The sequence below is a fragment of the Amblyomma mixtum genome, chromosome 1, assembly GCF_055824585.1.
Source record: "Amblyomma mixtum isolate Tamu chromosome 1, ASM5582458v1, whole genome shotgun sequence".
NCBI classification, from domain to species: Eukaryota; Metazoa; Arthropoda; class Arachnida; order Ixodida; family Ixodidae; genus Amblyomma; species Amblyomma mixtum.
In genome coordinates, this window is record NC_143012.1 from 170,642,179 (window position 1) to 170,654,688 (window position 12,510).

At 44.9% G+C, this 12,510-nt stretch overlaps 1 protein-coding gene across 1 annotated transcript in view; it reads right to left on the bottom strand.

Annotated features, from left to right (window-relative positions):
- LOC149369774 (luciferin 4-monooxygenase-like) overlaps positions 1-12,510 on the bottom strand; it is a 101,180-nt gene that overhangs the window by 82,835 nt on the left and 5,835 nt on the right. The window contains exons 3-4 of the mRNA XM_089559391.1: positions 12,195-12,397; positions 1,613-1,781 (exon numbers count right to left, since the gene is read on the bottom strand). Of these exons, the coding sequence (XP_089415517.1) occupies positions 1,613-1,781; positions 12,195-12,397 (372 nt within the window). The remainder of the gene's footprint in view (positions 1-1,612; positions 1,782-12,194; positions 12,398-12,510) is intronic.

Below are 12,510 nucleotides of genomic sequence, written 5' to 3' on the forward strand. Positions count from 1 at the left end.
AGAAGGTTTGTAATTGCCTTACATTAGAAGCTTTAAACCCCAGCAGCCATCCTCGGCTGGGTAAGGATCTGGAGGCTCCCAACCAATCTGATAAAGACCTCATCCTTTTTTCAGGAATGAGAAAGTGGCTGAGGTGCATCAGGCGAAGCACTGGGTCGTGGTTTATATTTTCTGAAGAGAACCCCTTTCCGCTAAAAATCTAAAAACACAACACATGTCTAAAAAAGCATTATCATCTAAGAGCAGCGCTGGATGAAACGCACTGCATTGATTAAAAAACGGAGAAAAGCACTTTCTTCTTACCTTTTCGGATTTCGACCATGAAAAAAAACTAATTAACTGTAAGTCAGCTCCGCATGTACAAATTGGTTTGTCTCAATTTCTCAGCAGAAAGTTGTGCGTAAGATGTGTGTGCCCTATTCGGAGACGGTAGAGACTCACTTCCTTCAAATGTTTCTGTTGCACACATTACTTCCATTCACCTAAAACCTAAATCCGGTTCTGTGGAGGAAGTGCTGCTGTCGGTTCTGGTCACCGAGATCAGGCCGCACTGCAGGCCTGTTATGCAATTCCATCGACACGCGGAGTATTTCATTTAACCCGGTTGAGAATTGCGTGGCACCGACATTCGAACCGCGGTCCTCTTACACGCGTGCCAGATTCTTTACCTCTATGCCATCGCTGCGCTATCCCTGGCTAGGCTGTTGAAGATTACTTTGGTTTTGTGCATGTTAATTTTTAGCCTCACCGTTGTGGTCTGCCTAACTGATTGATCATGCTTTGCAGTTCATGTCCTGAGTGGCTTAGCAAGGCAATGTCATCAGCGAATCGCAAATTACTCAGGTATTCATTTACTCTTATACGCAACTCCTCCCATTTCAGGCTCCGGAATACCTCCTGTAGAGAGGCGGTGAATAGCATTGGCGATATCGCGTCTCCCTGCCTGACAACCTTCCTTATTGGAATTTTATTGCTGATTTTATGAAGTAATGCCGTAGCTTTGCCGTCGTTAATTAGGAACAATATTTTCGGTGTCCACAATTCAAGATTAGCGGTCTTCCTGCTAATTTGAATAAAGGTTTGGCCACTGTTCCTGAGGATCTAGCCAAAACGTTCAGCACTAAGGACTTTCACTCTTTCAGCGTTCTTGCTATCTGCCGCTTCCGCCCTAAATAAGAGAAATTTCCATAAATTTGGGATAGGTTTGCACAATTCTATGAAGGAAGCATACATGGCTTGCTCTCGTGAGAAGACGGGTCTGCGCCTATCTAATCATTATGGTCACGGAACTCTAATGAGAATCTAATGTCAAGAAAAAAGGAAACTTTTTCTCCTGGCAGTACAAATGGGGGAAAAATTCAGTTTGTTCGTTGAAAGTTGAGAAGGTATTCGCAAAGACGGACGAAAGCCCTTTTTGAATAACTGCGTGTAAAAAATGTGATTTATCGGGCGTGGCTAACATCGCCATATTTAGCGCTTTATCGATTACACCTGGGCTATAGTGATTATTCTTCGTCATGTGTGTGTTCAAAAGTTCCTTTTCTTCGAGGCATTTGATGGTCATATTTCTCACTCATCAACGCGTTGCGCAAAAAAACTTCAGGATTTTTACCTTGTACTTATCGATGGCGTCAATGATAGCAAAGGGACCAATCATGGCCGGCGTCACTGCAAGCACGGCGCCGTCTAGCAGGCCTACAACGGCGTACAGCATCCCGGTCTGATGCATAATTGGGTTGTGACCGAGCAGTACATCGCCTTCTCCCCAGGGCAGATGTAACCTACGGAGAACAACGGCAACAGTGTGCTGAAAGTGTGAGTGTCATCACACTGAATATGGTGTTTATGGAACGCAAGGATTAGCTGAAACATACGTGGTAGTCATTAAAGCGAAAGCCTTGTACATCCTATTAGCACAAAATCCTCCCTCCATCAGCGTCCATTGCACGAAATTCCTTAGTGACGTCACCATGCTCTCGCACGACTTCAGCAGTATACCGTAATACAGCGACGTCTACAGCAGAGACGACGAAATAAAATTTCTTTCGAAGGCGCGGAGAATTGAATAAGAACGTTCGCATTGCAAGGCGAGCGCGCAACCGACAGGCCACAAATCTGCGTTACTTCTTTACAAAAAAACTCAGAACCTAGTGTATGCGTTTCATTCCGACTGTTTACTAATGAATATTTGTGTAATTAGGAAATAAAGAACCGTTAATGAACCTAGCAAGCGAGCTCATGATGAGACAGTGACTTTGTTTTCAAAACACGCAAGCGGTGTTCAGTGCCCTAAGTAATTTTGTTGCACCGGTATGTACCGCCTAACGTGCTGAAGCTGCCTATACGGCATATGAGGTAAGTAGGAATGGAGGGCTGTTAAATGTTTGATACATCTAGTGCTGCTTAACGTGCACTGCCACTGCAGAACAGAATGGAATTCTCGCATGTACAGTCTTTGTCAAAAGTGACCAGGTTGCATGGTTTGCTTCTCATTCGTATAGTAGAGCCCTCCTGGCTTCCCTAAAGATCAAAAGGTTCTTCAAAGGTTAGAACAGGGGTTCTCCTTACCATACAGAGATTTATAGCATGACGGCTGGCATAATAGCTTTACTATACGACTGAGAAGCAAACCATGCAGCCTGGTTACTTTTGACAAAGACTGTACCTGTATCCAAGTGGTGTCGCCGCGATCGCTGTACGAACCCGAATACATCGCGCATATGTCTCACTTACCGAGGACATTTCAACCCATGCTTTGCTGAGGTTTTTCAAATGAGAAGCTTTGGCTACACTTTCCTCTGGTACCTTCAAAGATACTAGATGAAACGTCGAACGCCATTGGAACCAATAAAGCTTCAGGATTGGTACACTCTAAACAGAAATGAGTAAAAAGAGAATAAGTTGCCCTCTAGAGCACACCCTTATATAAAAGGGAGCTCGCTAGAGGACAACTTACTCCCTCTTTACTCCATACAGGCGTATTCACGTTAATATGGTGTATTAGCTTGATGGCTCTTAACACTAGGCCAATGCTTTGTGCACAAGGTTGGACAAAAGCATACCTTGCGACCCAAGCCTGAAAAAAAAAAGAAAAATCTGTATTTGAGGAAAGGAAAGCGCGCAGTATCTGTTCCATTTCTCCGTGGGCTCCCCAGGCACGCCGTCGGGACAGGAATGATTGGTCTACGGTTCACGGAGGCCTAATGTCCCAAAGCGACTCAGGCTGTGAGGGACGCCGTACTGGAGGGCTCCGGAGAATTTCGACCATCTGGAGTTCTTTAACGAGCACTGACATCGCACAGCACAGTCCTAGAGAATTTTGCCACACACGAAATTGGACCGCCGCAGCCGGGATCAAATCCGTGTCTTTCCGGTCAGCAGCCAAGCGCCATAACCACTGTGCCACCGCGGCGTAGGAAAGGAATGAATAAGAGAGTCAAAGAAAGAAAGAAGGAAAGAAAGAAGGAAAGAAAGAAAGAAAGAGAGAAAGAAAGAAAGGAAGAAAGGAACGCACAAAGGAAGAAAGAAACAAAGAAAGGAAGAGAGAAAGAAAGAACGGAAGAGAGAAAGAAAGAAAGAGAGAAGGAAAGGAAGAAAGAAAATGAAGGAAAGATGGAAGGAAGGAAGATATAAAGAAAGAAAGAAAGAAAGAAGGAAAGAAAGAAAGAAGGAAAGAAAGAAAGAAAGAAATAAAGAAAGAAAGAAAGAAAGAAGGAAAGAAGGAAAGAAAGAAAGAAAGAGAGAAAGAAAGGAAGAAAGAAAGGAAGGAAGAAAGAAAGAAAAAGGAAGAGAGAAAGAAAGAGATCAATAACGTGGCTTTTTGGGCTTGTTGGTACATAGTTCCAATACACTCTAGCGCAGCAAAGGACGAGGACACAAGAGACGAGAGACGAACAACACCAGGAGCGCTAACTTCCAACAAATTTTATTGGACACGTACAAGCGCTAAAAAACACGGACAGTGAAGAGACTTGGACAACACGAGCGCTTCGTCTTGTCCAAGCGCTCGTGTTGTCCAAGTCTCTTCTCTGTCCGTGTTTTTTAGCGCTTGTACGTGTCTGCTATGAACCAACTAGCCCAAAGGTCTGTGCTCCTAAATTTTATTGTCCTGAAGCATCGCATTTATACACCAGAAAACAGTAATCACACGTGAGAATAGTATAAATTTCTTGAAAAACGAGCTCTTTATCGGAGAGGAGAATGGAAGGTGTGCTTACACACGAGCATCCTGACCTCTTTATCTTTCAAGCTTCAATGATTTCGCGCGTTAACCTTTCTCTCATTTTTCCTATTACCAGACTTTTATCAACGAAAGGCTTACAGGTTTTTGACTTGCATGCGAGAATGTGGACAACCAGCGATCCGCCTAGCCCGTTTCTGACGTTGCGAGCGTGTTCCATTAGGCGCTCGTTCACACATCTCCCGTCTGGCCGATATAGTGTTTCCCGCATGACAAGGGAATTTGATATACAACACCTTCATTGCACGTGATGTAGGGCTTCTGGTGCATGGGTGCGCATCCGCGCGCTTTGTTGGTGTTGGTTTTTCCCCGTTTGCACAACGTTGCAAGCTTTTTCGGCGCCGAGAACACGACGGTCGCATTCGCTCGTTGACCCATTCTTTTCAGATTGTGGGAAATCTTGTGTAGATAAGGTAACACAACAAGGTTTTTTTCGTTCACGAGGAACCGGGTTTGGGTTACATTGATTTTCTGGTTTCATTCTCTTAACAAGTTTTTGGGCAAGCAACAGCAACTTGAACATGGGAGGGGTACCCGGCATTAGTCAGCCTCTTGGACTGCTCTTGAAAACTTTCGGTCATCATGTGCGGACAAGATTTCTGGGAAGCATTTTGAAAACATAAATTGACAATACCGCTTTTTACCAGTTTTGAATGAGCGGAGTGATATGGCAGCATCGGCTTGTTGCTACGTGTCTGGTAGGCCCAGCATATGTGATGAGCGTGAAAGGTGAAGTTAATATCTAAAAATCTAATGTAGTTATCGATGGGCAATTCGCATGTTAAACAAGCGGTTTGAAAATTTCCCTCATGATTGTTAAAATGCTGTGAGCCTTTGACTCAAGTGAGCCGTGGTCACACTTAAAAACTGTGTAGAGGAGTGCATAGATTAGTTCGGGTGTGTTGCTTTCAAGAATGCGGCGGGTGTGTCGGCGAGCAGTTTTTTAGAAATTTTAGCTATTTACTTGCAGTCAACATTCATTTACTTGGAAGGAAAACCCTACCTTCATAAAGAAGGGATATCGGGTCGTGCATAGCGGCGATTCTGAGTAATCTGTTTTTATCAAAACTTGACAAGGCTGTTTCCAGCCACCTAGACACCTTGGACATAATCAAGGTCTTTAGATTTGTTGATGACTTTTTTATTCTTTTTAAGTGTGACCACGGCTCACTTGAGTCAAAGGCTCATAGCATTTTAACTATCATGAGAGAACGTTTTAAACCGCTTGTTTTAACATGCGAATTGCCCATCGATACCTCCATTAGATTTTTAGATATTAACTTCACCTTTCACGCTCATCACATATGCTGGGCCTACCAGACGCGTAGCAACAAGCCTATGCTGCCATATCACTCCGCTCATTCAAAACTGGTAAAAAGAGGTATTGTGAATTTATGTTTTCAAAATGCTCTCCAGAAATCTTGTCCGCACATGATGACCGATAGTTTTCAAGAGCAGTCCAAGAGGCTGACTAATGCCGGGTACCCCACCCATGTTCAAGTTCATCATCATCATCATCAGCCTGACTACACCCACTGCAGGGCAAAGGCCTCTCCCATGTCTCTCCAATTAACCCAGTCCTTTGCTAGTTGCCGCCACTGTATCCCCGCGAACTTCTTAATCTCATCCGCCCACCTAACTTTCTGCCGTCCCCTGCTACGTTTGCTTTCTCTTGGAATCCACTCCGTTACCCTTAAGGACCAGCGGTTATCTTGCCTTCGCATTACATGCCCTGCCCAAGCCCACTTCTTCCTCTTGATTTCAACGAGGATGTCATTAACCCGCGTTTGTTTGTTCCGCGTTTGTTCAAGTTGCTGTTGCCCAAAAACTTGTTAAGAGAATGAAACCAGAAAATGAATGTAACCCAAACCCGGTTCCTCGTGAACGAAAAAACCTTGTGTTACCTTATCTATACAAGATTTCCCACAATCTGAATAGAATTGGTCAACGAGCGAATGCGACCGTCGTGTTCTCGGCGCCGAAAAAACTTGCAACGTTGTGCAAACGGGGAAAAACCAACGCCAACAAAGCGCGCGGATGCGCAAACTAGGCACCAGAAGCCCTACGTCACGTGCAATGAAGGTGTTGTATATCAAATTCCCTTGTCATGCGGGAAACACTATATCGGCCAGACGGGGAGATGTCTGAACGAGCTCCTAATGGAACACGCTCGCAACGTCAGAAACGGGCAAGGCGGATCGCTGGTTGACCACATTCTCGCATGCAAGTCAAAAACCAGTAAGCCTTTCTTTGATAAAAGTCTGCTAATAGGAAAAAGTACAGAAAGGTTAACGCGCGAAATCATTGAAGCCGAAAAGATAAATAGGTCAGGATGCTCGTGTGTAAGCACACCTTCCATTCTCCTCTCAGATAAAGAGCTCGTTTTTCTAAGAAATTGATACTGTTCGCACGTGTGATTACTGTTTTCTGGTGTATAAATTTGATGCTTCAGGACAATAAAATTTGTTGGAAGTTAGCGCTCGCGGTGTTCGTCTCTCGTCTCTTGTGTCCTCGTCTTTTGCTGCGCTACGGTGTATTGGAAATATTGAAGGAAAGAGACGAAGAAAGAAAGGAAGAAAGAAAGTAAAAAATAAAGCAAGAAAGAAAGAAAGAAAGAAAGAAAGAAAGAAAGAAAGACAGACAGAAAGATAGAAAGGAAGAAAGTGAGAAAGGAAGAAAGAAAGTTAGAAAGAAAGAAAGAAAGCAAGGAAGAGAGAACGAAAGAAAGAAAGAAAGAGAGAGAGACAGAAAGAAAGGAGCAAAGAAAGAAAGGAAGAAAGAAAGAAAGTAAGAGAGAAAGCAAGGACGAGAGAAGGAAAGAAAGAAAGAAAGAAAGAAAGAAAGAAAGAAAGAAAGAAAGAAAGAAAGAAAGGAGGAAAGAAAGATAGAAAAGAAGAAAGAAAGAACGAAAGGTGCATAGTAGTGGGGTCCCGAATAATTGGCTACCACCTGGAAGCCTTTACCGTCCACATCACACAGCACACGGCCGCCTTTGCGCTTTGCCTCCATCATAGCGCGACATGCAAAATGCATGTTCACCAGCGCCGCTGAAAGTACGAGGGTTTAGGCTCATGATCATGTAGTGGCTTCAAGACGGTTGTCTATGTGCTACTTGCAGAAGCAAGACACTGGGTTTTTCGGGCTCAGCGCGTACGCTCGCAACATTCGCTTGTGCTCACGCTGGAGAGCAGTAGTTCGAGAGGAGAGAAAAACTTGGAGAATGCTTGAACTGCCATTAAGAGTACAATTCGATACTGTTAGAGATCGCAGCCCGCACAAGGGGTCCTTCAATTTCATTGATTCGAAGATCGTAGGGAGTCCTTATACCATCATTGGTGCAGCGGTTAAGCGGTACGCCTTTGCACAGGCAGCTGGCTGCTTAAAGCACACCCACCGGTGGGGCTTGCTTGGCCCAAGTTCCCGTAAGGCTCATTTGTGCACGGATCATTCTTCGGGAGGCTGTCTATACCTCGCCCAATGCGTTGGTGCGCAGTGCCACGGTGGACAGGTGGGAACTGCACTGAATTTTTTAAAATAATTTTATAGCCACCATTCATAGTAGGCAGGTTGCCAACAGCACAGTGAGCAGGTTACCACCCGCTACTTGTGACAGCTGAGGCGGGTGGACAGACGACAGCTTTTCTCGTAAACGGGACCTCTAATGCCTGTAATTAAAACCTGTAATTAAAACAAGCATGCATTTCTTCTTTATTTTCTTCCTGGGATCAAGGATACGTCTCACCTTATACTTCGTTATCAGTACCGGTGAACACCCTATAGTATTCAGGCAAAAAAATGTGGCCTCTGCATGCGTACGCGTGTGCATGTGTGTGTGTGTGTGTGTTGGGGGGGGGGGAGCATGCGTCTTTTCCTCCTCTTGCCCGGAAGGGGCATCCTTCGGAACAATTCACCTATTCACCCACCTTTCAAAATGCATATCCAACCTCTGAGCCTCCACCTGCCCTCCCATGGCCATTCTCCAAATGCAGGAGGCTTCGCCCTCCAGGCCCTTCCACCGGCTATACGGATACGACAAAATCAACGTAGCCGCAATGGGGAGTAGATTAATATAAAATTTAAATATACAGCAAGTGCTACTAATGCAGATTTCTGCCGCCATATCTGATGACCGCCGGTGCATTTTCTCAACCATATGTCGATTTTTTCGGTTTCCTAAAAAAATTCCGACATTCTGGCGTGTCCAGTACATGTCTTCACCGCATTGTTAACCGACCGCAGAGAATGTGCCACGGTTGATGTTCAAGTTTCTGAAAAGAAAATTCGAGCAATACTTAAAGGTGCAGTGAAAAGGAATCTCAACTCGTCTTTTTGCCGCGGGAACTCGATCAGCACGTTCCGAGCATTCTTATAAACAGCGATATTGCCCTGTGTGGCCGATTTCCCTAATTAAATCAAATTAACTTCCGGCTCCCGCCTTTATTTTTTTAATCCTCTCTGTACGGTGGGCGGAGTCGACCAACGCATGGAGTACCTTTCAGCTAGCTTCGTGGAGGCTTTGTTTTCGCTTTATTTTCTTTTTTAGGTTTCCGTGAATAAATAGTTTTATTCGCAGATAATGTAAAATAAGCCCGCAGAAATAAAAAACGCGCGAACTATTTGCTTCTACGGATTACTACGTATTACTCTGCCGATGGCAGAGCGGCAAGCCGCCACGGGAATGGCTGAAAGGCACTACACGTGTTGGCCGACTCCGCCCACCGTACGGGGAGAATTAAAAAAAAAAGGCTTGAGCCGGACGTTATTTCGATTTAATTAGAGAAATCGGCCACACAGGGCAATACGTGCAAGTCTCTAAGAATGTTCGGAAAGTGTAGATTGAATTCCTGCGGCAAAAAGATGAGTTCAGATTCCTCTTGACTGCACCTTTATGCTCCCTCTATACTTGAAGGGTATAGCGTTGATAGAGATGTTTAGCATACCGTGTACCGTGTTGCCGTTAGCGGTACCGGAGTACCGCTAACCCCCGCGCAGCCAGTGCGCATACGCAAATCGCCTTGACGGCAACAGACGGCGCCGGGTGCCCGGCAGGTGCGCGAGCGCCTGCAGCATCGGGACCAATCAACGCGTGCTCACCGGCGGCGGGCGAGTTCTCTGTGCTCCGGTAACGGAAACAGTAATAAGGTACACGGTATACGAAAGGTCGCTAATGACTCTTTTCAACGCTGTGGAGTCGTCATTGAATATCACTCCGCCGAAGCAGACATGAATCTTTACTTCTGTTTCCTATTTTTCTTTTCCTTTATTTTTATAGTTGTTATGATTTCATCTGTGATTTCCTTTATTTACCCCAAGGCACACAATGGCTTTATTTGACAAATTGAACGAGCCTTCTTCAGTCTACATTGTGTAATGTAGACTGTAAAACGTTTTCAAAAATCCTTCCTTCCCGCTTGAAGCTTGTGGGGCTGGATTTAAGCGGCTAACATCAAGCACGTGGCATTAGAGGCCACAGTATCGAAACTCATATACATACTGCACGTTCAGTGTTGCCAGTCAGGCTGTTCTAATTAAGATTGATTTTGCGAAGTTGTTTGATGAGGTGCGTCTTGATTTTTTGTTTACAGTATTAAAACGTGGAAAAATTGGGGATGCATTGCTCAACGACATTAGCCTATGCCAAAAACAGTCCCATACAAGGTTGGTCGTAAATCATTAATCTACCAAGCCGTTTCCACTAACATTGTATTTAAAGCAGGGTTTGCCATTATCACCTCTGTTATTTGCTTTGTATCTAGAACCCTTGTGCCTTGCTACCATCAGATCCAAAGTTATTCGTGGAAGCTAAGTTTATCAGTCAAAAATTAGAATTTTAACCTATGCTGACGACCACAGCCTTTTCCGTTCTGATGAAAATTTTGCGCTTGAAGCTTTGCGTTTGGCAGCACAGTTCTGTCCTGTGACTTCTCTGGCGTGGCTCTAAATTTAGAACTCGAGTACGAAACCTTATTTCTTTAGGTGCACAAGGTGGGACCCTGATTCCCTACAAAGTCTGGTTCCCCTTCATCTGGTCCGGAGTAGTGGTTTTTTGGGAAACACAAACTCGCATTGTGAGGCGCCAAACGTAGGAGTGGATGAGTCGAGAGCTCAAGATTTATGTAAAGGCACAAATCTGCAACATCTTCTTGGTTGCAACGCTTGTCTATGGGTTATAAGTGACGCACTGGGTGAGGAAGAAGGTTGAACTGCAGCACAGTCTATTTGCGATCTTAGTTTGGCGCTATCAGTGGGAGCCTACGCGCAGAGTCAATTTGTTTCTCTCCCTGTCGACTCCGGAAGAATTCCCCTTGTTCACTTGTTTGTTCCCCAGCTGGTTCCATGGTTTTTCTTCTTAAAAACGGCAAGCCATCCCTTTCTGCTAGCGGTGCTTGGAAGGCGACTGAGTTATGGTCTGCCTCATCTTTTTGCTTTCACTGGTTATTACCGTGAGGGAGCTTTGTGGGGATTGTTGAAGGAAGTTGTTGATACCTTTAATTTCCTGACTGTTCGCTTTTCTTTGAAATATTTATTCCACCTGTCAAGAAGGTAAATGACCAAAGTAGTAATAGAATCTCAATTCTCTTTGCCTGTGTACCGGCAGCCTTACCTTAGTTTTATGGATTGTAGTGTCCTGAAGCGAGTTCAGCGAATGTATATTCAATAACTTGCAAAAACCTTTTTTTTTTAAGCTCGACACTTCATGTTTACTCGTCAAGGCCTGGCTTCGCGACAAGGAGACTTAGCGGTTCTGTCACGTCTATTTTGCAAAATTTAGTGCTCGCGAAATATTCTGCAATTTGAACTTTTGGCAGATGTTATGAAATATTCAGCTCGCGAAAGTTATGTAGTTTAAAGCATGTGCAGTTGATACCGGCAAGTAACAAGAGCCTATTCTAGAAGAGCACTCCCTTGGGTCTGCAAGTCGTCAGTCACTAACGAGGAATGTAATGCTCGCGTTGATTAGAACCAACTTTCGTTTCTGTCCCCATAAAGCGTGTACTTACTGTGACAGTAAAGTTAAATACCGCAGGCGTACGTGGCCTAATGCTTTGGGCATCCGTTGAACTGCGGGAGGTAATTGTTTCGAAAGCTACCACCGACACCTCCAGTAAAAATAAGTGCAAGCTTACCCAGGCCTCGCACACGGATGTTTTCCAGGGGGTGCTGTTGGAAAAAGCTCCGTAAACCCCGCTGCACCGTTCCCTAATCAAACCCAGTTTTGACGGACATCTCAATATTAAAATGTGGTTCCTCGCAGCAAGGTGCACACGGAGTCTGAGTACGGAAAATGGAACGTCATTTCCTCGGCATTAGCACCAGCTCCATTAAATAAAGGGCCACAAGTGGGCTTTACCGTACGGAGAGGTCTAAATTGTTATACAGTCGAAACAAAACTTCGACCCGTCAAAGCTGCGATCCGGTCCAAGACCCGTTTCCAAGGACTTCACCAAAGGAAACGCAAGCGCCAGTCAGGCAGATAGCCGATGGCAATAATGATCGAACCCAGCACTTCTCGTATTAGAGGCGAATGCTCGAACCACGAGGCACCAGCTGCGTTTATCAAAACCTTTTAGTGCATTCTGACGTCTCATATACAGTTTTCCTTGTGACATACCTTATTATGCGAATACTGCGCTTCTTTCCTTACCCAACATTTCGTTTCCTTAGGAAATGTTCCTAGTACGGCTGCAGACGAAATAAGTTCTAATGTACGACTACTGCCACCTTTCAATTTTTGCGCGCTGCTTGGCGCTTGTCACTCCCTGTGAGCCAACATTTTCGTTTTTTCTTGCAACCATCTCACAAACGTATGAAATGAACGCCGAAAAAAGAAATAATAATATCAAGATACCACAAATCTTATTTCCATTTTAGTTGCAGACAAAGCAAAATGTGATTCTTATTTCTGTGCTTGGCTGAGCAAAAGAAGCGTACCCTTTCTGCCTGCACTTCGTACCTGCTGGTGTAGTAACAGCACACGTAGCTGTAGTGGGTGACCTCAGCGCCCTTGGGCAAGCCGGTGGTCCCCGAAGTGTAGCACACAGCGAGGACAGTGTTCCGCGGGTCGGTGATCGGGCTCTCCTCGAACTGCTGTTCGTCAAGCGCTGAAAAACTAGAGGTTGAGACGAACCCAGTAGCGCGTCCCATGCAGAAAAGGCCCTGGATAAGAACGAAGCGCAGCATCACGGATTTCGAACGTCTGCAGTTAGAATAAATCTTGACAGTGCGATTAGGGGGCACCCGCAGTATCCTACCAACGGGTGCCAGCACAG